Source organism: Arachis stenosperma, chromosome 5 (assembly GCF_014773155.1).
Source record: "Arachis stenosperma cultivar V10309 chromosome 5, arast.V10309.gnm1.PFL2, whole genome shotgun sequence".
NCBI classification, from domain to species: domain Eukaryota; kingdom Viridiplantae; phylum Streptophyta; class Magnoliopsida; order Fabales; family Fabaceae; genus Arachis; species Arachis stenosperma.
Genome location: NC_080381.1, coordinates 132212884 through 132240209, shown reverse-complemented (window position 1 = coordinate 132240209; position 27326 = coordinate 132212884). Strand labels below are relative to the sequence as shown.

Genomic DNA, 27326 nt, shown 5'->3' with positions numbered 1-27326 from the left:
GGATCAGGTTAAGTGCATAAAGGATAAGGATGGAGAGGTGTTGGCTCAAGAGGAGAAGATTAATGAAAGGTGGAAGAGCTACTTCTACGAGTTATTTAATGAGGGACAGAAGACTCTTCCGAGCCTTGGTCGATTATGCAAAAGGGAAGAAGATCAAAACTTTGACTACTATCGAAGGATTCGAGACTTCGAGGTAAAAGAGGCTCTAAAGCAGATGAAAAATGGCAGGGCAGTAGGACCTGATAATATCCCGATTGAGGTTTGGAAGGGTCTTGGAGGAAAAGGCATCAACTGGTTAACCAAGCTTTTTAATGAGATTTTAAGGTCAAAGAAGATGCCTGATGAGTGGAGAAAGAGCACCTTGGTACCTATCTACAAGAATAAGGGGGATATACAAAGTTGCGGAAACTATAGAGGGATTAAGCTTATGAGTCATACTATGAAGTTATGGGAAAGGGTGATAGAACGGAGGTTGAGAAAAGAGACACAAGTAACAGAGAACCAATTTGGATTTATGCCAGGCAGATCTACCACTGAAGCGATATACCTATTAAGAAGGATGATGGAGAGGTATCGTAGTAATAAAAGGGATCTGCACATGGTGTTTATTGATTTGGAAAAAGCGTATGATAAGGTACCAAGGGAGGTCTTATGGAAGGTTTTAGAAAAGAGGAGAGTAAGGATCGCATATATTCGGGCAATCAAAGACATGTATGATGGGGCCACAACTAGTGTGAAGACTCAAGGTGGTGTGACAGAGGAATTCCCTATTGGTATAGGATTACACCAGGGATCATCCTTAAGTCCATATCTTTTCACATTAGTCTTGGAAGTACTCACAGAGCACATCCAAGAGCCTGTGCCATGGTGCATGCTTTTTGCCGATGATATCGTCCTTATGGGAGAGTCAAGGGAAGACCTAAATAAGAAGTTGGAGTTATGGAGAGAAGCTCTAGAAGTGTATGGTTTGCGCATAAGCCGTAACAAGACGGAATATATGGAATGTAAATTCAGTCTGAGAAGGGAAAACTCCAATATAGAGGTGAAGATTGGAGAAAACATCCTACGAAATGTTAAAAGTTTTAAGTATCTTGGGTGCATCATACAGGATAATGGAGAGATTGAACAGGATGTAAATCATAGGATCCAAGCAGGTTGGTCAAAATGGCGGAGTGCATCTGGTTTTATATGCGACAAAAAAGTACCTTTAAAACTTAAAGGTAAATTCTATCGCACCGCTATAAGACCGGCTATGCTGTATGGTACGGAGTGTTGGGCGGCTAAAGGGGAGCACGAACATAAGCTGAGTGTGGCAGAGATGAAGATGTTGAGATGGATGAGTGGTCATACGCGATTGGATAAAATAAGGAATGAAGATATAAGGGAGAGAGTTGGAGTAGCACCCGTTGTGGAAAAGATGGTTGAATCGCGTCTCAGGTGGTTTGGACATGTGGGAAGAAGACCGATAGAACATCCAGTCAGGAGGGTGGATGAGATGGAAGATGGACAAAGAGCGAAAGGCAGAGGAAGACCTAAGAAGACCATCCGTGAGGTGGTCAAACGAGATCTACATGTAAACGGTCTTTCTGTAGACATGATACATGACAGAGCACAATGGCGTTGTTTGATTCATGTAGTCGACCCCACTTAGTGGGACAAGGCTTTGTTGTTGTTGTATTCTTTCATATTTTAAAGAGATTTTTGTTAGAATATTTTTGTCAACGTATTTCGATTTTTATTAGGTTAACTTCTTTTATATATTGAGATCCAACAATTCTATGTTTTATTTTTATTTCCGGTTTCTATTTTTTAAAGTATTTTCTTCAAGAAGAAATTATATATTTCCATAAATCAAACAAACACTAGAGATTTTCAAAGTATTTTCTTCAAGAAGAAATTATATATTTGGTAAACAAGAATTTCTATGCTCTTAAAATTACAAAGAAAAGCTGCATATTTACCATCAAGGAACCAAAATAAATAGAAGTGACTATATTTTGAAATGCGGGAGCAAATGTATATTTGAATCATTTGCATAACCAGGGTTCCCTTTTTTGCCCCGACGAGGTTAAGACATCATGCAATAAACTTGCCTAAACAATATTTTACATTTTCCATTTTCCATTTGACTATCTGAATGTGGGAATTCACAAATTATCAAGAATAATCAGTATTGTATTACTTCTACTTAGTGCTTTACACCTACAAAACACAAAGCTACTTCAGCTCGCGCCTGAACCTCTTCCAGAATTTCCACAAGCTTGTCTCGACCAAAGTTACTCTCACCCTGCTCAACCAGCATTTTCCTCAGCCTTCAAAGAAAAAGAACGATGAATTAACCATCAACTAACATGTCCAAATCACATATATTAGTTGCACAGCACTTGGAAGTACCAATCCACTATGTTTGTTCCCTCTCTGCTTAGCTGTTTTCTCATTCTCAAACCGCAAGACATATCCTCACTACTGAGATAAACCATCATTTTAGCCCCCCAAATGATTTAATTTTTGAAGATCATCTCAATGACAATGCACCATTTTTTCTTTCTTCATAAGTAGTAAATAACCACATTTGACCAATTCTTTTATGACAAGATTTAGATAATAACAAGGTTATAAAAACAGGACTGGTCATGAATCCGTAAATTTATAAGTTCAAAATAATATATCATTTAACTGCTTCAAAAGGTTTTGACCGATTCACTGACCACCAATTTTTTAGCATGCAGCAGACTAGCCAGGTGATCAGCTCCCAAATATTCCGATCAAATCAGCTTTGGCTGGTCTAATCCAATTCTTAGAATCCTAGATAACTATTAAGAAGGTGCATACAAAAAATTGAACCAAAATTTATTTTTTAGACTCATTCCATTTTTCTTTGAATATTTGGGCATTTGTGTAAATAAAAATTGCAAAAATTAATCCCCTTAAGTATAAACTCACTAAATTTGCAGGATTAGAAAATCTATTTTTTTCTAAACAAATTAGCAAAGAACTGGCTTGAAATCAGGAGCCAAGATGTCATTTCTTTTTTGGGGGGTTGATTTGTCAAAAAATGAATCTTCGGAGGGTTTTAAATAATAGTTTACTCTAAAATTTTCAAGTCATAAATGTCCAATATTTAGTTCTCTAATATAACAAAAGTCTGAATATATATATATATATATATATATATATATATATATATATATATATATGCAACATAATGTGATAAAAAAGAAAGTAGAACAAAATTCTATAGATATGATAAAAACATTCTATCATATACATTATATATTTCAGACATATCCTTTTATAGAAAAAATAATTTATTTCCGGCATATCTAGACACAAACTTGCAAAGTCACACATCCGGACACCAAGTAGAAGAAATTATATATCTGAAACTATAACAATGCTGTATCATTGCAGGGTCAAACATTTATTTCCTCCCATGGCCATTGTAATAGTTCAATCAATATAGCATTCTTTTATTTATTTATTGAGAGAAGGGGGTTGGGGGAGAAGAAGAAGAAGCAGCAGCAGCAGCAGAAGAAAGAAAGAAAAAAGGCATCAATACCTGCGAACAACTGCTGTGTCTCCATGACCGGTGCAAATTATCAACATAGCATTTGTTGGCAAGGATGTATACACAGAACGAATTCTGGAATCCATGCGTGCCAGAATTTCCTTCAGTTCGGCAGGTGCACTCATCTTCCCTTTACCATTGTCACGATTCTTCTGACATGTAAATAATGCCATCATCTCTGCAAGTCTTATATTCAAGTCCTCTGAATCTTCAGCTTGTTTCTGTAAGTATGATTGTAACTCTGAAAACTGAGTCCATATAAAGTGTACCTTTTCATTCTTCACCTGACAAAAAAAGGCATAAAGAAAACGCTAGGTATATCCAGACTAAAAAAGTAAAATAAAATGAAGCTACAAGTATAATTTTAACAAGGAGAACAGTTGCAGATATAGATGGGTATAACCATCTACCTCCTTGTTGGTCTTTGCAAGTGCTTCATCATCAGAGGTCACTGGAATTGCATGAGAAGACTCGGAGGCATATCGTCTTACAATGGATATATCATCAATCAAGGAAGATATTTTGCCAGACTCGCTCAAAACAGAGAGGAGCTTTTTACGCATAAATGATGGAGGGGAACCAAAGTCGGGACCTGGTTGAAAAGTTAAGCAAATAAAGCCTGTCACATGTCATACAATATAGCAAGCCAGCACACTCTAGTTCAAAATTTGAACACAGACAAATAATAACACAGACAAATCTGTCCATCACATATGTCTGTCAAATATGAAGCTTATTTACGAGCCTGATAAAACATACAAATGATAATAATTCTTTGTGAAAGGTAACTTGTTCAAATGGATCAACCAAACAGTAAATAACAGTATGGGCATGATTGAGATACAACCTGAGTTGGGAACTCAGGGTTAGCCTATAATAATTAAAAATATAAGTGGAAGATACAAAAGTCATCCATTAATCTCAACACATTTTTTATTATAAAGGACAAATAAGCTACTAAACATATTTTGTGTAGACACATTTTTTGTTGAGACACCTATACGTATTTAATTTTGGTTAAGGACTTGTTTGTCTCTATGAAAACTGGTCAGAAATCTATTTATCCTTTACTTTCTTTTTATTTTATTTTTGATAAAAGAATAACTTCATTAAGAAGAGAGGGGCAAGAAAAAATAGAGGATAAGAGTTCTCTACACAAAATTAAAACAAACAGAAGACCTATCTATAAAGCATAGCTTTCCAATCTCTCAACACTTATCTATACAAGTTCAATAATCAATGCAGCAAAAGAAAGAAATACTTGCCATTTCTGATCTTTAATAGTGCCAATTCCATGGTTGCTCTAGCATCTTCAACACTGTCATGTCCACTTGCCAAATTCTGTATTTCCCTTGAAAGAAATCTTTTAGCAAGATGCCGCAGAGCAGTTTTATAAGAAGCTCCTCGTGGATTTTTGTATAACACCGCTGTGTCAATTATCAAGTCATGTGATATCTTCAATGCCAGTAAATCATTTTCCAAAGAATGTCCAACAAGGAAAGTCTCTTTGTAAACCAGTTCTAGAAATTCTTTCTGCAATGGGACATATGAAACAAATCAGGAAAACATATTTTCAGCTTAAAGAATCAGCATGCTTACAAAATTTTATTCCTACTAAAAAACAAGTTAAATTAAATTAAATTGAAGAGAATTCAAGTCACGCAACCTGAATATCTCTCAGCGTTGTCGTCACCCCATCTAACATCTCGTATGTTATTCCACTAAATCTGCACATGATAAATAAAACTATCACTTCCAGTTGACAATTTCAATTGAAGTCCAGAAAAAAGAAAATTCACCCTTCTTTTTAACTTTATACCAGGCTGTATTTTTCTTTTCATATTATTTTTTACATTAATACCTACTTTTAGGTTTTTTTTTTTTCCTTTTAAAATTACTTATAGATTATGCTGAAGGATCCCACTCTGTTTTGGGGTTTCTAACCTTAGTAACAACATAATATTCTGAACCATATGTAACCATTTTAGTTCTCTACAGGATTACAAAAGATTATAAGAATTGATAGATAACTGGTGAATGTCAATTCCCCACATCACTCCCACCAGAAGAAACAGGAATTCAAATACTAGGTCACTTTTGAACCATACTCAATTATTCAATTGAAGTTATAAATTTTGGATATGGAAGTGAGAGAAACATATTTTGTACAAAAAACAATTTGCTACAATGATTGATAAAAAAGGAAACGAGGAAGAATATATTATTTTTAACAGAGCAGCATATGAGATGGATCAACTGGCGATAGGGGAGGGTGTCCTTTGGTGCCAAGTTCAATTCTGAGCCATGCAATTTTTGAGAATTCAGAAAATTAATGCCTCAAATTGGCCCATCAATTTGACCAGTTCAATTGCAAGACTGGTCCAAAGGGAGCTCAACTTCATTTATTTGTTTCAAAATAATCAAATAATATATAATTAACCATTCTAGGCAGGTTGACTGAGAGAACAAACAAGAGCTACCTTGTGTTGTAATCAACGATATCATTTGATGGCTTAACCAATTTATCTATCACAACCTGGAAAGATAGGAGTAATAATATTAGGAAACAGGCCTATCTGTGCAAGTAAGTACTTATAATTCTAATCAGTTGACTTAATCAGTAAAACAGGATATGAATAATTGTGACTAGGGGAATTTATTCTTGTCTAATCCCCTTTATATGGTGGTGGCGGTGTGGGGGCGGGTGGGCATCAGGGTGGTGATGGTAGTAGTAGTAGCAGCACCAGCAGCAATTAAAATAATATAAAAAAAAGCCTGGTTAATATACCTGTCCGTTGATATTCACTAGAGTAACTCTTGTCAGCTCAAAACCCTCCGTTGTTATGCACTGTCAGGAAAAATAATAATAAACAAATAAGACCAATTGTCCATAATCAAATACATATTAGGGACAAGCAAAGTTACAGAAATGTTATAACCACTTTAATTTGCCTAGGTATAGATTGGGGACTTCCAAAATTTCAAATTTCCATTAAAACTTAGTTAATATGGTTTTCAGTTATCTCCAATCCAATGCCACGATATAGAAGTGTGACGTTTCCTCGTAAGTGAGAAAACCCCAAGTGTGGCAATGGCCAATCCCAGTCAATGATGCAACTGTGAATTGAGAAGAATCATAACATAACTAAATTCAAATGCTTGGGAGCTTATCATTCTCTCATACTACATGTCCATATTTAACGAGGTTCCAAAATTTCAAGCTCCTTTGTAACAACCAGTGTGAAGATAACAGAAAAAAAAACAATGGAACAGTCATAGAAGAGGGGAAATAGATAGAAATAGTGACAAAAGGGGGAAATGGATTGGATTCAGTAAGAATTCACCCTCCCCACTTAGTGTATTATTTGACGGAGAAAAGGAAAGGAGAAAATAACAATGGCAAAGGGATTTGAGAGCCCTGCCTCTCTCCTAACCTGAATCTATCCTCCAAATTCTCAATGCTCTCCCTCATTCACACTCACTCCGTTAAATCCCCTCTCTCCTATCTCACCACTAACAGAAGCATAATTGGATCGCACAACCTTCCCACTATCCTTGCAATGTGGCGATTCTGTTAGATCAGTGGGCCCCTCCTTCCTCTCACTCTTTTTCCTTCAGCTATAGCTAAAGGGAAGAAGGGGTATTTTCCCTCTTCTAGTAATGGGGCCCTAAGAAGGTTCTCCTTCCTCTGTTACACCTCCAGGATATGTAACATTCTTCAAGTAAAAAAACAATATCAATCTGTTCTGCAAAGTGGGAAATTGAAAGAAATTTTATTTGACATCCCACTACCTAATTAACAACTTAAAACCCTAGCAGAGTAACACTGAAAATTTCCCATAAGCACAGAAAGCTCCTTCCTACTTAAATCCAAGTAATTCATTTAATCTTTTGATAGAAGAGTATTATTGAGAGAATAAACAACAGGGACTGATATAATACTCTTTCATAAAAGTCAGCCATATAAATATGACAATGTAACTAGAATACAGGAAAGCAATATCACTTCCTTTTCCCACACTGATAGACTTACCATCTCACAATCAAGCGCTAAGATCTCATGAAAAGAAGATCCCGACGGAGCTGGCAAAGTAGAAAGAAAACCTGTACCATACAAGTATGCAATAAGCATATCATTGCCAACCTTTTTTTTAAAAAAAAAAAAGAAAGAGAGAGAAATAAATGTACAGTAAAATTGCATAGGTGAGTTCTTGCTTTCAATAGAACCATAGATACCCCAGCAACACTATATATATGCAGTTATAACTTATACGGGGATAAATACATAACAACTTTTCGAGAAAACAAGAAACGGTAATAATGACTGCTCAATGTATATGAAGCCACACAGATTAAACTTTAACAGAACGCACTAGTAACGTTCATCATGTCATTTCTAACCATTTTTCATATCAATGGAAGCTTTGGATAAACTTCAAAAAAACAAATATGTTCTTGTATGAGCACAAGTTAACCAACTCATTCTTGTGTGTAAGATCAAGAAAGATGTGGTGAGCTTGTAATCAGTCAAGAATATATATATATATATATATATATATATATATATATGACTGCTCAATGTATATGAAGCCACACAGATTAAACTTTAACAGAATGCACTAGTAACGTTCATCGTGTCATTTCTAACCATTTTCCATAGCAATGGAAGCTTTGGATAAACTTCAAAAAAACAAATACGTTCTTGTATGAGCACAAGTTAACCAACTCATTCTTGTGTGTAAGATCAAGAAAGACGTGGTGAGCTTGTAATCAGTCAAGAATATCATATATATATACACACACCAATTCCTACATGCAATACAGTTAAATACTTTCTGATTCTGATTTTTAAGAAGGGTAGATTACCAAAATAGTAATGGAAGGACTATATCGCTGACAAAAATTTGCCAAAACTCACCCAAAAGATATAGTGACCAAAATGCCCAACCATCAAGTGACTGAGCAAGCCCATTTCCAATAAAGGAAGACACTAACCTGGCAAACGTTTAGTGTTGAGATGGCAAGCATGGCTATGACATGGTATCAAGTTTTAAATAATTAGAAAAAACTGCCCCCATATTCTTATTCTTTATAATTTGGAAAGCACGCCAACAGTTGGTTTGTTCACTCCAAAGCCTCTACGTCAACAACAAAGTCAACAATCGACATTGACTCCTCCAGGCTCCAAACCACCACCACGGATACCAACACCACAACCACTAGCCTCTCCAACAACCACCACGACCACTGCCATCCGCTCCTCCAACCCACCACTATCGATGGCGAGGTGATAGAGGCAACAGAACCAGAGGTGGTGATGATGGAGATTGAAGGGTTCTCCATGTGAACATTGTTGCTGTCAAGTGTCAACAAAGAAAGAGTATGTCGAGAAGCAATGCAGCATCTTTCCGGCAAAGGGTTCTAAAGAGGAGGTGGTCAGGGTAGTGTTTGGGGAGGGGGTAAGGGAGAATGTGAAGAGGGAAGTGATGAAGAGGAGAATGAAGAAGGGAGCACGAACAGGTGTAAGAACAGGTTTTTAGTCAATACCTGATTCTACAGGGTCTGGTCAGGTTCTCAATCACATTTACCATGTCATCATCCATGTTTTACCACATCAGTGTTTTCCATGAACAAAACGGGCTCCCTTGACGGTTAGTCATTTTTGTCAAACTAATACTATCTTCTGTTTGGGGGGGGAGGGGGGGGGGGGTCTTGTCCTTTCTATGTTTCAAATTTATTTGTGTCAACGATATAATTTTTGGGGTTACCATTTTGGTAGTTTACCCTTTTAAGAAACTATCCAAAGTGTTTGCAAAAAGTTTAAGACTATCTAATTTCTTTCAAAGATATGTTTCTTATAATATATGTGAAACAACTTGGGCCATGACCATGAGATAACATATTGGTAGCACTGAACAAAAATAAAAAATCACCTGGCTGATTAATGGAATACCCATTATCTTCCAGTTCTTTCTCCGTTAGCGTATAATATGTAATAGCGAAAGGTATGTCTTTCGTAAGATCCATAAATGATAAATTCTCAATACCAGGCTTGCCTCCTCCTGCATGAATATATAACATGTTTTCATATAGTGATCATATTAATATTAATCTAGCTATTAAATTACATAATTGCATTGAAATGATGGTGATTGATGCAATCATTGTTTTAACCAGCAAAAAATCATTTTAAAATTACAAAACCATAGAGATGCAAATGATCTCATAGGCGAGGAGTAGAAACACTAGAAATTCACAAATGGAAGTGAACTAAGAGATAGTTTACATTACTTTCGTCACAGATCTAGGTAACCAAAATTTGTAACAGGAAGAAATGGAAATTCAACTAAAAAGAACATAACAAAACCACGAAAAACTGACTTCTATGCCTTACTACCCTGAAGCCTCTGATGCTTGTGGACATTACAGCATTTCTAAGAAGAAAAATTTGCTTTAGCACATGTACATAAATTTGCAGCATGAAACCATGAACAGGTGAAAAAACACGATACAAATTAGCAAGAGGCCACAATGGCAGGACCCAAGAATTGCCAACTTAGATAAATATAGTAAAGAAAATGATCTTTTACAGTTCCCTACCCCTTCACTAATATTAGAGGTATTAAAATTACAATCCAGAACAAACCTCTTCTAGGAAATTTGAATTGATGGCTTCATTTTTACAACTCATATCAGTCAATACTCATCAATTATACAAAAATTTCAATAGACAGGATTCCACGTTAATGCTAATTTTCTTGTACAGATAAGGGGGATTAATAAATAGGCAAAAATGCAGGGACAGATATTAACTGTTTCACAACTTCCAGCCATGATGATAATTCAGATACTTCAAATACAATGCCTAACTTTGCTTGAACAACATAAAGTAGAAAGCCTTAAATACAAGATATAATTGACCCCGGGGAATGAAGATCTATAGGAGTAAATACCTTGTTGAGATAACAATGCAGAATTCCTCTTAACTGAACCAGTTTGATCCCTCTTTCTTTTGACCTTGCATGTTAGGAGTGCATCTATTGTCTGCATACTATCTGATACACAGCTAACGAGAAGGGAAAAATGGGAAAAGTTATGTAAGGATAAAGAAAATTTTGAAGGAAATATAATGCAAATACATTTCCAACATACCTAAGAGCTAGGACTGGCCTTGGTTTCCCACAGTACTTTAAACTGGGAAGCATTTTAGACTGTGACAGAAACAAAGCTGCATCCAAACCTGGCATATAGAGCGTAACCACTTTGGGAATAAGAGGCTTATTCTGCAAATTGTGAAACTGCTGCATCAGTAACACTAGCAAAATACAAAAGAGATATACCATACAGACTTAAATTACGGATTATTGCAATTTTTTTTTATAAAGAGACAAAAGTGATCAATTAATTTTTTAATAGAAGATGGGTTGGCTAAGAACCTTTTCCTACTAACGATGACAACTCCAAATAATGCACAAGTTTGGGAAAAAAATGTTTTTAGTAATACTGAAATACAGATTACTAGTTGGTAGAAATAAAGAGAATTTCCTACTAGCCGACCCCACCTAGTAGGATAAGGCTTTGTTGTTGTTGTAGTTGTTGTATCTCACCATATCAAATAATATCTCCTGTAAGTTATTTATGTTCCAAGATTGGTGCATATTATCTATGTGCTCAAAATTGACAAGGAGTATCAGAAATTAGCAAAGAATCATATCATATCAAATAGTATCAAATATGATCTCTAAGGATTAGCATTGATATTTATAATTTATCATTATTCTCTGATTTTATTTCCTTGTTAATATTATGGTTTTACAATTATTATAAATAGAGGGTAGTACCAGCCAGTATTCCTCTCATGTAATACGTAACAGAAGTGCAGTATATTCTTTCTCTCGTTTGCTGAGTTACTCTTTACTCTATTGTTTTCCTGGTTAATCATGTATTTTAATGCAAGTCATGTGGAACAAAGGCTTGAATAGAATTTTTCAGAATCCATCAAAATGATATTAAGCACAATGCTATCTCACTAGAATTTGAACTACTCTAATGCTTTTCTTGTAAATCTCACAATCAGTGATTCAAATCATTTCTAAACAGAAACAGATTTTGCTTGGACAAAATAATTAGGATATCTAAACCCTGAAGCTCAAAACTATTGTCTGGACAGTTGTTAACTAGATTACTACTAATGAGAAATGACATGCTTTAAAAACAGAGGCCCCTTATTGCTTTGTCCCCTAATAATATGTATGGCATGGTTTATATTCCAAATTGGGGGCCTATCTTTTTTGCATTGCCCAAAGGCAAGATCTTGCAACAAACCAGAGAGATAATAAGGATTTAACTCCTTTTAAATATACTTATAAAAGGAGAGGAGAAAAAGTAGCAAACTGAATTTTAAATTCTGAAATTCCACATCTTTAGGCAGTAGTTATAGGATTAGATATTATAAATAGGTAGGCTGGAAAAGCTAGTAGGCAGGAAATAAGTGGAGTGAAAATCTAGAGGGAGAGAATTGACCTCTCGAAAGTCAATTATTCTTGTTTTTTTTCTGTCATTTAAATCTATAATATTATTCTGTCAGTAAGGTAATTATCACATCGATAATTCCTTCCTCTGTTCAGTTATTCTGTTCTTTCCTTTTACCCTTATCTTCTACACTCAATTCTGCCCTAACAGTAAGGATACTAGAGAAACCATAACAATTGGTATCAGAAGTTCGATCCGGGCTTCTTCCTGTGAATGGTTTCCACACGCAGCGGAGGTGCGATGGAGGATCGGGTTGAGAGTCTGGAGAAACAGTTGAATGAGTTTCGATCTGAACAAAACAGAATCATGGAAACGATGACGCAAAGGATGGATGAATTAGTAATGCGAATCCCACAACAGGATTCGAGCAGTGGGAACTCGCGCATCAACGATCCGGGTGGCGGGCATCAGCGAGATCCACCTCCAAACAGGGGCGATCTCAATCGCAGAGTGGACATTCCTTCGTTTGATGGCTCGGACGCGAGCGGATGGTTGGTTCGAATGGATCGTTATTTTCGCATATCAAGAATTCAGGTGGAAGAGAAACTTGAGTACGCGGTGCTTGCACTTCATGGGGAAGCTTTAACATGGTTTGAATGGTGGGAGTCTCAATCTACCTTCCCTTCATGGATTCGTTTTAAACAAGATTTGCTCAAACGATTTGAGCCTGGTGCAGATGCGAATCCTCTTGCACCATTATTGCAGGTGAGACAGCATGGGTCGGTTATGGAGTATCGGAGAGACTTTGAGATAGCGGCTAGGGCACATAGACATTTGGGGGGAGATACCTTGTTGTGCATGTTCCATGAAGGACTCAAACCGTCGATCAAAGCGGAGATGAGAGTTGCCGAGTTTGAAAACCTCCAGCCGCTGATGGATAGGGCCATGATGTTAGAGTCAAGGAATGAAGCGTGGCGTACAGAAGGAATGCACCCAGGAGGAAGACGAAATGAAAATACTAACCGTTTGGGCTGGAGCGGTGCCAGATCCAATAATTGGGCTCCGCACACTTCACAATCTCCTTCAATAACTAAACAGCCCACATCCATCCCTCATAGTAAAACAGAATCCAATACTTCCTCGGCCCCTTCCACCACTAATATCACAAAGCCTTCATCACGATGGATTTCAAATGAGGAATGGAGTGAGAGACAGCGCAAAGGTCTCTGTTTCCGATGCGGGGACAAGTGAAATCCTGGCCACGCATGCAAGTTCAGACATCAACAACTCATTCTCCTGGGGGAGGAGGATGAACAACCCGAGGATTGTTGCAATGATTTGGCCTCGGACGAACCTGTAGTAACCATTAACAGTCTTTCTCTTCGTCTCTCTTCTCTAAGTTATTGGGGACTTACATCACACCAAACTTTGAAGGTACGAGCTACTATAAACGGTGTTGAGGTGGTCGTGTTGGTTGACCCAGGGGCTGAGGCGAATTTTATTTCATCTTCTCTTGTCTCCATACTGGGTTTGCCATTGGTACACCTGCCTCCTTTCTGAATTGAGGTTGGAAATGGAGCAATAGAGCATGGGTTAGGTGGCTGTGAAAAAGTGGAATTATTGGTACAAGGAATTTCTATTGTGGAGGACTTCTTGGTGATGGAATTGGGACGTTCTGAAGTCGTTTTGGGTGCAGGGTGGATTGCTAGTTTGGGCAAATTTGAAGGGGATTATAATGCCTTATCCTTAAGCTGGATGTTGAATGGGAAGAAGGTGACTTTGCATGGTGATCCCTCTTTAGGGAGAAGTCGAGATAGTGCAAAAGTGACTTTAAATGCCCTGAGAAATAATGAAGAGGGCTTTCTCGTAACCCCTGTGTTCATTGCCGATTCTACAGAAGCCCAACTATCTGTTTCGTCATCAACTTTGGCTATTTTGCAGCAATTTGAGGATGTCTTTCAGTCCCCATATGGTCTTCCTCCACAAAGAACTCACGATCATGCTATAGTACTAAAAGACAGTGCAGAGATTCCAAACATTAGACCTTATAGATATCCACATTATCAGAAGGCAGAAATGGAAAAATTAATTGATGAAATGCTGCAGATTGGGATTATTCGGCCCAGCACAAGTCCCTTCTCGAGCCCGGTAATTCTGGTAAAGAAAAAGGATGGTGGGTGGAGGTTTTGCGTCGACTATAGGGCCCTCAATAAGATCACGGTGCCGGACAAATTTCCTATTCCTATTATAGAGGAGCTATTGGATGAGCTCGATGGTGCAACAGTGTTTTCCAAATTGGATCTCAAATCCGGATATCATCAAATTCGAATGAAGGAGGAGGATATTCATAAGACAGCTTTTTGCACCCACGACGGCCATTACGAATTCCTTGTAATGCCTTTTGGCCTCACAAACGCTCCATCCACTTTTCAAACTCTCATGAACACTGTACTTCGTCCGTTCCTCAGAAAATTTGCTCTAGTTTTCTTCGATGACATCCTTATTTATAGCAAGGATCTCATTAGCCACAGAGGCATTTGCAGAATATTTTTGAGGTACTGAGGCAGCACAGTTTATTGGTAAATAAAAAGAAGTGTTGTTTTGAAGCAACGAGTATTGAGTACCTTGGCCACGTTATTTCTGCCGAAGGGGTGGCGGCTGATCCTAAGAAACTAAGAGATATGCTTGACTGGCCTCCACCAAAAGATATTCGCAGCTTGAGGGGTTTCTTGGGCTTAACCGGATATTATCGACGTTTTGTAAAGGGGTATGGTACTATTGCTGCTCCTCTCACCCAACTTCTCAAAAAGGACTCTTTTAATTGGGGTAAGGATGCTGAATCTGCTTTTCAAAAGCTCAAAACAGCTATGGTTTCAGTTCCGGTTTTAGCCATTCCATGCTTTTCAAAACCTTTCCAGCTGGAAACCGATGCATCCGGAAAGGGAGTGGGTGCTGTCTTGATGCAGGAGGGTCGGCCAATTGCTTTTATGAGCCAAAAACTCTCGGAAACAGCCCAGCAGAAATCTGTCTACGAAAGAGAGTTGATGGCAATTGTTCTAGCTGTTCAAAAGTGGAAACACTATCTCATGGGACAGCAGTTCACAGTTTTTACTGATCAACAGTCCTTGAAGTTTTTATTAGATCAGCGTGTAGCAGAAGAAGGCCAGCAGAAATGGTTATCCAAGTTACTGGGATACAATTTTGACATTAAATATAAGGCAGGGACAGAAAACAGGGTGGCTGATGCCCTTTCTAGGAAATTTCATTTCTCCTCCCTGTCTTTTTCCATGGCAGCAGAATTGGATGATATGGAGGCTGAAGTATTAACTGATGAGAAATTAAATGGGATTATGCAGAAGTTGTTGGTGGGGGAAGAAACTACACCCGGTTTTGCATTAATGAATGGCAAACTCAAATATAAAGGGAGGTTAGTGCTTGCAAAAACCTCTAAATGGATTCCAAAAATTCTGATGGAATTTCATAGCTCCAAGCTGGGAGGCCATTCGGGCTTCTTTAGAACCTACAAGAGGATTTCTGCTATTCTTTATTGGGAGGGTATGAAGGCAGCAGTGATGAACTTTATTAAAGGCTGTGAAATTTGTCAGCAGAACAAGCATTCTACCTTGCAACCTGCTGGTCTCCTACAACCGCTGCCAATTCCTTCCAATGTATGGGCTGACATCTCAATGGATTTCATAGGGGGATTACCCAAAGCCAATGAGATGGATACGATATTTGTGGTGGTGGATCGCATGACTAAGTATGCTCATTTCTTCCCACTTTCACATCCCTTTACGGCAAAGGATGTTGCTGTTTTGTTCATTAAGGAAGTGGTACGCCTCCATGGTTTTCCATCATCAATTGTCTCCGATCGAGACAAAATATTCAGGAGTGCTTTCTGGACTGAAGTTTTTAAACAGGCCGGTACTACCTTGAAGATGTCCTCGGCCTATCACCCACAGACCGACGGCCAAACTGAGGCGGTGAATAAATGCTTGGAGACCTACCTGCGATGCTTAACTGGTGCTAAACCTAAACAATGGCCAGCTTGGCTTTCTTGGGCAGAGTTTTGGTATAATACCTCATACCATGGCTTTATTCGGATGACACCTTTTCGAGCTTTATATGGCAGACAACCTCCAGCTTTATTACGAGGAGGGATGGAATCTTCAGTAGAAGAAGTAAAGGTCTTATTGGAGGAACGAAATCAGATGCTAGATGAAATCCAATTTCAGCTTAATAGGGCTCAGAACAGAATGAGACAAAGTGCAGACAAGAAAAGACGTGATGTGTCTTTTGAAGTAGGAGACTTTGTGTATCTCAAACTTCAGCCATATAGGATGAAATCTTTGGCAGCCAGATCAAATCAGAAGTTAGGTGCAAGGTTTTATGGTCCTTTTGAGGTGCTAGAAAGGATTGGAGCAGTGGCCTACAGGTTGAAATTACCTGACACCGCAAGAATACACCCGGTTTTCATATTTCCCAGTTAAAGAAAAGTGTTGGACCTTCCTTACATCCTCAACCATTACCCGAAGCACTCACTGAAGAAGGGGAATTGCTGGTAGAACCTGAACAAGCCGTTGACAGCCGCTACAACAATCAGGGAGATCTTGAGGTCCTTATCAAATGGAAAGAACTGCCAGATTTCGAGAATACTTGGGAGTCAGCAGCAACATTACAGACAACATTTCCCTCTTTCCACCTTGAGGACAAGGTGGCTCTTCATGGGGGGTAATTGCAACAAACCAGAGAGATAATAGGGATTTAACTCCTTTTAAATATACTTATAAAAGGAGAGGAGAAAAAGTAGCAAACTGAATTTTAAATTCTGAAACTCCACATCTTTAGGCAGTAGTTATAGGATTAGATATTATAAATAGGTAGGCTGGAAAAGCTAGTAGGCAGGAAATAAGTGGAGTGAAAATCTAGAGGGAGAGAATTGACCTCTCGAAAGTCAATTATTCTTGTTTTTTTTTCTGTCATTTAAATCTATAATATTATTCTGTCAGTGAGGTAATTATCACATCGATAATTCTTTCCTCTGTTCAGTTATTCTGTTCTTTCCTTCTACCCTTATCTTCTACACTCAATTCTGCCCTAACAGTAAGGATACTAGAGAAACCATAACAGATCTCTTTGGATCAAGGATTTCAGCATATTTGGATAATTTGGCCTTTGTTCCATTAAGTTAAATTAGTTTCTAACCATTCTCCTAATATGATCCTTATACAAAATATAATGCCTATCTTCTTGTTCCCAATAAGAAACCACATTAAATCATTAAGAGAATCAAAGTTTGCTTAAGAGTTGTTAGTTATATTCAGTAGCTATCAACTCACAAGGGTCTACCCAAACCCCTGCCCCTAGACAAACAGACAAAGAGACAGACAGAGAAAGTGCTAAACAATCTTGATGAAAAGTCTGAAATACATGATGTAATAAACAATCAGTACAGAATTTATTTGCTCATATTCTACTCGACATTTACTGAAACTAGAAAAGGAAAACAGAAGATGGTTTGAACCTTTATAAAAACCCAAGATGGCATAAATCCTTCCCCAAGCATCCAAGTTATTAGTCCTTGAATATCCTGTTGTATAACACCAATCATAGTCATTATATAATTATTAACAATACAAACATCAACTTACATATAGCTCGCAACAACCTACATTGAGATTTAGTGTTGAATTATCTTCTGGTGACTTGAAAACAACATCTGCCTTGCCCTGCAAAAGTGCAACACATTAAACAAGTGCTGTTAACCAATATATAAATGAAATAAAAGCCTATGAAGAAGTAAACAGCCAAAGAACCACAAGGAAAAGTTTTGGGCAGGAAGCTCAGACCTCAACACTATTAAGCATCAATCGATGAAAATGCTAGCATTCAAGATATTATGATAGTCAATATCATCGCATGCAATGAAGCATTTTCACAATGAACTAATACTGCATAACATATGATATCATGGAAGAACATACTAGTGACTAACAATAAATTGAAACTCACCCAACCAGAACAAGAAACATAGAAAATTATCCGTTTATCGCTCAATTTTGAATCAAACAGAATCCAAGATCAACTCATAAACCAAGGTTCCGAAAAATGTTAGAAAGCATCTATAATAAACAATTTTGCTTTAATACAGTCTAAAATGTACAAGAAAGAAATTACCAGAAGGACATAATAGGGGGAGAACAAAGAGGAGTGTCGCGAAGAATGAAAATATAAAGAGAAAACTTACTTCGGGCCCATAGACATCGTAGAATTTGCTACTACATTTCCCGTTAGCTGTAGAATCATCTTCCTTGTTATGAAGGGATTTACTTTTCTCCCCCGACCCCAAGGATTTCATTCTATTTCTCAGTTTCTTCCGGCTACTATTTTGGAATCCAGAGACAGCTATAAAAAAAGGGGTGTGATCAGAAGAGATAGAGTTGAAATCAGTACAGCATTATAAGGGATGTACATCCAGAAATTGAGTTTAGGTTATTAAACCAAACTGATTTAAGATGATCAAACCAATCACAAATCAGTTTTAAGAAATAAACCAGATCAAAAAATGTGAACCGGTTTTCAAAAAAATATAACCGGTTTCATATCATAATAAGCAAAAAACTGGTTTAAAAATAGTTTCACATCTGGAACTGGTTTTTGACAACCGGTTTTAGTGTAAAGTTTAAACTCAATAAGAATTCTTTACTGCAAAGTAATCTTAAGCTCAACCAGACCAATAATTTAATAGAGATAAGAGATTCAAAAGAAAGAACAACACTAAAATAATTGACAAGAAGCTTTCCACAAGCACATAGATTTCACACCCATTCACTAATAAGAAAATATTTATAAAAAAAAAAAATTCACATAGTGATCCTCAAGAGAAATTGAAGCTGGGCCCACCAATTAAGCAAGATAAACAATATGAGAATTAGAATGATAAACAATCTAGTAGAAGAAAGGACCTTTAAATCCATAATTAAGTTATGTTGAATGAGAGAAAAAGAAACAACATAATCTATCTTGAATTTTTTATGTTTTCTATCAGCAAGGAAATGGAGCTACCATCCAAAGGCACGGCTGACATGAACTTGATGCTGTTTTCAGCATGTTTTCAATCAAACGTAACTAGAAGAGATCATTCAAAACAATATCATATTGGAGAGACTAATCTAAAAAGTGTGTTTCCAATCAGTAGGAATGATGTTATTTTTAAGGGTCTTTTCAAAAAATTTTAAAAACCAATCTCCTCAGCTATATGACCCTTTGCACCATGTTATATAAGAAGAACCAGCACTTACTCACATGCAATAGTCACTTGTTATTTTGTTGCTACCGATAAATGTAAATTGTTTTAGGAAAGATAAGGACCTAACCACTTTCCTTCTCTGGTTTAATGAATGAATTACACTATAAGGCATGGCAGGGAACAAACATCAAGAACCTCCAAAGCATACAGATGAATAAAAGGAAACCTGATATGATTTCCTGGACTGATCACCTTTCTCTCATCACCAGACTTTAATTCGGCCGGATACCAATACAGTGACCCTTCCTGCAAATAACAAAGCAAAAACAATTAAATTCAAATTCCTCAACCAGAAAACATCAGAGAGATTGAAAAGAGAGAACAAAATCCCCTCATGTCTTATAAAAGAGGACACTAGGCTCAACACCAGAACAAGGTGGAATAAGGTGTTCATCGATAACAGTCATCATAGAGTGCAGATATGAAACAACTCAGATTCAACTTTGTTCATATACTTCTTAATCACATATGTAGCCACTATCAATACCTGAAGTTCAACAAGAAACTACTTTTTATTCCTAATGTCAATTGTGTGCGCTACACAAATCAATTGCAAGTTGTAACACTCTTTTTAATAAAATCCTATGTTAAACTTTAAACCATAAAACTATATTAAGTGGGGTGCCACATTACTTAACGTTCCTAATCTCATTAAATAGTAGATGGAAACAAAGAGATTTATAGTTTAAGACAAAGAAGGATGGAAGAAGAGAGATTCATAACACTGAAAAATTGAAACAGGGGAAAGAAAAAAGGAACAGGAACAGACGAACAGAAAGGAACCAGAGAGAAACAGGGAACCAGTGGCAAGGAGCGGCGCCGAGCAGAGACGACGAGCAGCGGCTTCGGTTCTTGTTCGACAGAACGGCAGAGAGAATGCAAGAGAGGGAAGACGGAGAAAGAGGAAGTGGAGCCGGACGGTGGTGCCAGGCGCGCCGCCGATGGTTATTCCGGCATCATCGCAGCAGTGCAGCACAGAGAGGAAGAGGAAGCGACAGACGAAATTTTTGGGTTGGCGAGGAAGGAACACGCTGTTTTCTGAGCGAAGGATGGTGAGGAAGCTCAGGAGCTGATATGTTGCATTTAGGGTTTTAAATTATACCAAAATAACCCTCAACTTTTAAAAGAATTAGAGGAAATCCACCATTCGTATAACGAGGGCCATGCGGCCATGGCGCTGCTGCAATTGGGGTCGCTGTGGTGGCTAGGAGTGGGCACAACTCGATTTGGCTCGAAGATCCGACTCGGACCCAGAGTATTTGGGTCAAAATTGGCTCAGCGTAATTTATATCGGGTAAAATTCGAATGCAAAAATAGTAAAATGCTACTTGGTCTATCAAAAAAAAACCAAGCACGAATTAAAAGCTCAATCATCCGGTCAGGCAGAAATTTATTAAACAACACTTTTATTCTGTGTCTCTTTTTCTTAGAGATTTATAAGTCATCACTTAGAAGTTAGGAGTGTCAAAAATTTCAAGAAGTGGGTAATAGGGTCTCACAAAAAATGCGAAAAATACCGAGAATGGAAATAGGGACAATTATTCTCTCATAACAGAGAATGGAGTGGAGACAGAAATTAAATCTGAGGGCGGAGATGGAGAGCAGGAGGCATCCTCCGTCCCCGTCCTACCTCATTGACATTCCTATCATCACTCATTTCAACTCCTAAGTAATCAGAGTCACTTAACTCCTCATAGTTTCGCTAGCTTGCTGCCGGCGTCTTTTTTTTGTCGACTAAAATTCTCAAGGTCTTTAAAATTAAGTTTTGTGCACTAGCATAACCCGTGAAATCCTTTAGTAGTAAGTTTTTTGCACTAAATAGTCGCATGAAATCTCTTAGAAATATCGAAGTCCCTGGTATTGAACTTCAAATACCTCAATAGTCTTTTTACCTTTTCTAAAGTAGATTAACAATTAAAGTGATGATCTAGCACCACCATTGTCAATATAAATACTACAACCAGATAGTTAGTTGGTGTGGCAAATGAATGTTGGTGAATGGTGACTTAATGTGATAATTAAGTGTGCGTTTAGTTGGTGAGTGTGTCTATCTAAAACATAAATAAAGTGGTACATGTCTATTGTTTGATTAATGATACATAAAATACACAAAATTTCAAAAGATATGAAAAGACACAAAAGCACACAAAGATACAAAATCTGTGTATGACAGTAAGAGGTAGAATACAAATGTTGTGACATAAATACAATATTTTTAACATTTATCTTCTAACTATATCCTCAGTTATCTTCTCCTTCCTCCCTCTTCTTTTTTCCCTTCCACTCCTAAAACACAAAGACTCCTCATCTTCTCTTCTTGCCACAAAGGCCACTGTCGCCTCTCCTCCCGTTGTACCACCAGTCCACCGCCACTTCTCCTCCTCCTTTCCTTCCACCTAAACGCCTCTCCTCCCGTTGTACCACCAGTCCACCGCCACTTCTCCTCCTCCTTTCCTTCCACCTAAATCACTATCGTCTTTTCTTCCTTTCTTCCACCTAGATCTCCACTACTATTCCCCATCCTTTCCTTCCTCCCTTTTCTCCTCTCTTTTCTCGATGTGTTTTTAGATTTGCGCACCATTCTCCCTTTCTATTTCTCAATCCGCCTTCGTCTACTCTTCTATTTACAGATTCGTGTTTCTCTACCTCTCCTCTTTATCACCATCTTTCTTCACTTCTGCTTGATTTTTTTTGTATAATTTAATTTTTTTTGTTTGTTTGAATTTTGGTTAAATTTTGTTAAAATAATTTTGTATTGATTTTGTTGGATTGAATTTTTTTTAATGATACTTGTTAGATTAAATTTGTTATTTATTTTTAGATTGTTAATGGTGATTGTTTGGTTGAGATTGTGGCGGATTGTTGATGGTGGTAGTTTGGTTGAGATAGTGACTATATAGTGATAGCACTGGTAATAGTTTGTAATACGGGTTATATTGAAATTTTAATAAAACTGAGATTTGTATGTTCTATCTTGCACTTAGATACTAAACAAGTTAAAAAAATTGTGTTTTATTATGTCTATATTTTTAGTATCTATGTCTCTACGTCTATGTTTCAAAATATACACAAAACAAACACAACCTAATTTCTTTTTAACTCTAACTCTATTAAACCATCCATCTTCTTTTTCTCTGATTCTTTCTTTCTTTTTTGTCTTTTTTCTTTTTGGTCACTCATTTTCATTGCATCTAGAGTATGCTTTTTCTATTATTCATTGTGTTATTACCGTCAAGGTAGCAAAAATCGCATCTTTACTCGTATAAACGGACGATGTTACGGGTTCGCAGGTCATCTTCGTTTTCGTTTCTACTTCAGCGCCTGGTGAAGCTAGAATTCATGGAATCGCCGTGGAAGATCGTGAAATCGTGCAATCGTGCCGTCTCCACCGCGTCAAAGGAAAGGAAATCCAGAAGAAGAGGATTTGCGGGTTTGAGACGACCCGGCTGGCCCAACTCGAACCCCACTAAAAACTCTTCAATTTCTGTTACACTTCCTAAGCGGTTACTTATCTCTCCCCTTCTTTTTGAATTCCGACTCTCTCCCACTCTTCCACTATTCTCAATCTCTCATTGACCCATGGTATTTTGCATTTTTTTGAGGTTTTTATTCAACGATTTTACACTTTTTTTCTACTATTGTTAGCTTGTTGTCTTCTCAGTTCTTGTCAACACAACTTTATGAGACTGATTCCATGAGTGTGGTGGCCTCTGCATGATTCATCTCTGTTATGTGCTTGTGCGCTGCAGACCTGCGATACCTTGTGCAATTTCATCCGGTAAGTACATAATAAATTAATAACATATTTAGTAATTTATCATCATTACAAATTTACAATTAAAAAATATAATTAGTTTTAGTTTTTTTACCATCATTAACAACCAATAGTGATCAACGAGGTCCATGGATAGAGTGATGAAGTGATAAAGAAATTTATGATTTGGATTATTAATATTAAGACAGTTCAAGGAAATTTCGCTTTGCATGCACCAATTTTAGCTTGTTCTTTTCATTTTGTTATGCTCCTGATTTGTGTTGCCTCTCAAAGATTCTAATATAAATAAGGAGTACCAATATAATATATATAGTACTGAGCTCAAATATAAGAAAAGTAGAAAATGTCAACGAAACATAATTGAATTGGGATTTAGGAACTTTGTTTTTCATTTAATTTTTTTGTTCTTAAAGCTTTGCTAGTTAAGTTTTTTAATTACTACTACAACCTAAATGCTTACATAATTAATTATATATTTGTTTATAAGTTTATTTATTTAAGGAGTACCAATATAATACATATATAATACTGTGCTCAAATATAAGAAAAATAGAAAATGTCAACGAAACATAATTGGATTGGGATTTAGGAACTTTATTTTTCATTTAATTTTTTGGTTCTTAAAACTTTGCTAGTTAAGTTTTTTAATTACTACCTACAACCTAAATGCTTACATAGTTAATTATATATTTTTTTATAAGTTTATTTATTTTAGTGTAGTGAATTTGATATGGACTACAGAATTTTCTTTTAAAAATAATGTGAATTTATTGCTACTGTGATTCTCATTTTAGATTTCATAGATTATAAATGATGTACTTCTATTTGTTTAGGTTTAATATGGCTTCAAATGCGGATAATGATGAAAATAATACTGGAGTTGAAACTGATCGTGGTTGTGTATCCAAAAAGATTGCTAAAAATACTGCAGGAAATAGGAGTGACAAAGCTTGGAAGCATGGAATTTCGGTTGATGGAGATGCCAAAAAAATAAAATACAAGTATTGTGATAAGGTGGTGACAGGAGGAGTATATAGGTTGAAACATCATTTGGCAGGAACAAAAAAAGATGTTGAACCTTGCATGGGTGTTTTTGATGAGGTTAAAAAGGATATGTTTGATATTGTTGTTGGTTTGCAAAAAAATTTAGTTAAGAAGACAAGAGAATTTGAAAAAAAGATACAAAGTAAAGATGAAGGAGTAGAAGAAGAAGGGGATGCCTTAGTTGGTGAGAAGAGAAAGGGAAAAGAAATACAGACACCAGCAAGTCTCTTTAAGAAAAGGGGTGTGAGCACTCAAACAACAATCAACTCAATTTTTAAGAAGGGCTTAAGGGAAGAGGCGTGTGATGAAATTGCTTCGTTCATCTACAATAATGCTATTTCCTTTAATGTTGCAAGGTCTGAAGAATACAATAACATGTTTGAGAAGGTTACCCGCCATGGATTAGGATTCAAGCCACCTTCTTATGATGAGTTAAGAGGAAAATTATTGAAGAAGAAGGTAGAGTCAACTAAACTAACATTAGAAGAACATAAAGCTGAATGGAAAAAAACTGGATGCACTATTATAACAGATGGTTGGACGGATAAAAGAAGGAGAACTATTCTCAACTTTCTTGTGAATAGTCCTAAGGGAACTGTTTTCTTGAAATCCATTAATGCTTCTGATATATGCAAAACAGCTGAAAAGATATTCAAGATGATTGATGAAGTTGTAGAGGAAGTGGGAGAAGAGAATGTGGTTCAAGTTGTAACTGATAATGCAGCTAACTACAAAAAGGCAGGACAAATGTTAATGGAAAAGAGAAAGAATCTTTATTGGACTCCTTGTGCTGCTCATTGCATTGATTTGATGCTTGAAGATTTTGAGAAGAAGCTAGATCTTCACAAAGACACCATTGCCAAAGGAAGAAAGCTAACTACTTACATATATTCTAGGACTTCTCTAATTTCCCTTTTACAACAGCACACCAAAGGAAGAGATTTGGTGAGACCAGGTATGACGCAATTTGCTACGTCCTACCTTACTTTGGGTAGTCTTAATGAGAAGAAGAATCCAATAATTAGAATGTTCATCTCGGATGAATGGAAGGAAAGCAAGTGCTCAAAGACAAGAGATGGGAAAAACATTGAAAATATTGTTTTGGATAAAACATTTTGGGGAAACATTATCCATTGCTTGAGAGGTGCTTATCCTCTTCTTCATGTGCTTCGTATAGTGGATTCAGAGGGTAAGGCAGCTATGGGATATATGTATTCTGAAATTGATCGTGCTAAAGAAAAGATTAAAGATGCTTTTCAAAGTGTTGAACTAAGGTAATAAAACTAGTAATAAGTAAATATTTTTCTCTCAGTTTTATCATTTAATTATTTACTAATTAACTAATTGTCTAATTCACTATTTGTATGTTTTTCTTTAGTTATAAACCTTTGTGGGATATTATTGATGCAAGATGGGACAAGCAACTCTTTAGGCCTTTGCATGCTGCAGGCTATTATTTGAATCCACAAATTCATTATAGTCCTAATTTTAAGGTTGAGTATGATGTTAAAAAAGGACTTTATGATTGTTTGGATATACTTGTGAGAGATCCTGCACTCATTACAATTATTGATAGTCAACTTGAAGATTTCAAGAGTAAGGCTAAATTTTTTGGTAGAGATGTTGCCAAGAATGCTCTCAAAACTAAAACACCCTCACAATGGTGGGATTCTTATGGAGATGAACATCCAGAACTTCAAAAGTTTGCTATCCGTGTCTTGAGTTTGACTTGTAGTTCATCAGGATGTGAGCGCAATTGGAGTGCTTTTGAGATGGTAAACTTTTAATTTGATATTAACTTAGGAATTTATTTTCTAAATTATAGAATTAGTTAATTATTCAATTCTTTTTTTTTAATTAGCATATGTTAATATATTAAATAAATTCTTGTAAATTTTGATATTATTAGGTTCACACGAAAAGAAGAAATCGTTTGAAGACAAGCACAATGAATGATGTTGTTTTTGTGATGACTAATTCAAGATTGGCAAGGAAGAAGCCATCAAGAAATACTGCTGATTATAGCCTTGAAGACTTGGATTCAGATGAAGAATGGATTGTGGAAGATGAAAATATGATGGAAAATATGGAAGAATTTGACACACAAAATGATGTAAACTTAGCCCCTCAAGAAGATAGAGGTTAAGATGGGGGTCCTTTGATTGATTTGGAGATTCCTCTTTTTGATGATGATGCTTTCAATGAGCTTCTCAACTTTCCTCCTAATGAAAATCAAAATGTTGGAGCACATGATGATCTTGACGTTAATAAATTGCTTTAGTCTTTATATTTTTTAGTATGATGTTATGTTATCTATTTTATATTTGTGATGTTACATATTATTATTTTGAATTTCAGACTTGTGGTTAGTTTATATTTTTATCTTTGAACTTTACAAATGTTACATTTTATTATATATTTATGCTACTTTATCTTTATTTTATCATTATGTTATTATTTATGATACTTTTGTCAAATTTAAATTCTCATTTTTTTTAAATTATTTAATTTTATCATATTATATTACTCCTATAATTGATATTGATAAATTTATATAATTGGTAGAATCTTACGTTCCGTTTTACGATTTTACGCTTTACGATTTTTAATTAATTTTCTGATTCTATGTAAAATCTCGATTTTCGCTACCTTGATTACCGTAGTTCCTCTACACCATGTCTTCAATCTTCTTGTTGTCCTTAGTCATTGTTTTGTTCTTCATGTTATTTTGACTCAATTTAAATTTGATTTAGATCTGATATAATTGTTATCCGAAAATGATCAAATTTCATTGAATTTATAATCGAGTTAGAATTTTTCTAAATTTCGGGTAATTAGTAAATAATTAACCAATAACTTATAAAAACGCCAAAAATGAGTTTTCATTCCATTCACCCATGGAGATCCGCCGAAGAAAAGAAAATTAACTTTTAGAAAACCTAACCCTCCCTTCTAATTTCAAATCTTTATCACTTTCAATCCAGAGCTCCGATTGACGAGCCGTCAGCGGTCACACGTTAATCTCGAAATTCTCTACAAAACCTACCGAACAATTTGATAAGAAAATCTCAATTTCACACCCAGTTCTTCTTTCTCCAAATTTAAAAACTTTGAGTAAAAGTGTTGCAATTTTGTTAAATTGTTGTGTTTAGGATCAA

The 27326-nt window shown here is 36.3% G+C and overlaps 2 protein-coding genes across 9 annotated transcripts; one reads left to right on the top strand and one right to left on the bottom strand.

The window, feature by feature from the left end:
* Positions 1-1954: 1954 nt before the first annotated feature.
* Positions 1955-20602, bottom strand: LOC130980251 (small RNA degrading nuclease 5). Of its 8 annotated transcripts, none has more exons than XM_057903924.1 (16): positions 20119-20602; positions 19516-19595; positions 18288-18445; positions 17713-17769; positions 17565-17630; positions 10721-10851; positions 10522-10634; positions 9502-9630; positions 7602-7672; positions 6357-6416; positions 6049-6104; positions 5235-5295; positions 4834-5101; positions 3979-4160; positions 3560-3852; positions 1955-2312 (listed from the first exon to the last, which is right to left on the bottom strand). In XM_057903924.1, exons 3-16 carry the CDS (start codon positions 18396-18398, stop codon positions 2189-2191), a joined length of 1722 nt encoding a protein of 573 aa, XP_057759907.1. In that variant the 5' UTR covers positions 18399-18445; positions 19516-19595; positions 20119-20602; the 3' UTR covers positions 1955-2188. The 8 variants fall into 8 exon arrangements, with proteins under 8 accessions (XP_057759907.1, XP_057759911.1, XP_057759905.1 ...); XM_057903928.1 differs by having other exon boundaries at positions 19542-19595; XM_057903922.1 differs by having other exon boundaries at positions 20123-20602.
* LOC130981431 (uncharacterized) lies at positions 20521-26314 on the top strand. The gene is made up of 7 exons (XM_057905030.1): positions 20521-20643; positions 22640-22779; positions 23958-24310; positions 24459-24465; positions 24525-25442; positions 25547-25943; positions 26078-26314. The coding sequence occupies exons 1-7, from the start codon at positions 20521-20523 to the stop codon at positions 26312-26314; spliced, it is 2175 nt and encodes a 724-aa protein (XP_057761013.1).
* The last annotated feature ends 1012 nt before the right edge of the window (positions 26315-27326 follow it).

Bases quoted from the DNA above. Each gene is read 5' to 3' on its own strand.
- LOC130980251 (XM_057903924.1), bottom strand. From the start codon at position 18,398: ATGAAATCCTTGGGGTCGGGGGAGAAAAGTAAATCCCTTCATAACAAG. The intron at 4,161-4,833 runs GCAAGTATTTCT...CTTTTCAACCAG, and splicing joins ACTATTAAAGATCAGAAATG to GTCCCGACTTTGGTTCCCCT. The intron at 3,853-3,978 runs GTAGATGGTTAT...TTTTTTTGTCAG, and splicing joins TTGCAAAGACCAACAAGGAG to GTGAAGAATGAAAAGGTACA.
- LOC130981431 (XM_057905030.1), top strand. From the start codon at position 20,521: ATGGCGCTGCTGCAATTGGGGTCGCTGTGGTGGCTAGGAGTGGGCACA. The intron at 20,644-22,639 runs GTAAAATTCGAA...ACGGGTTCGCAG, and splicing joins CTCAGCGTAATTTATATCGG to GTCATCTTCGTTTTCGTTTC. The intron at 22,780-23,957 runs GTTTGAGACGAC...CTATTTGTTTAG, and splicing joins CAGAAGAAGAGGATTTGCGG to GTTTAATATGGCTTCAAATG.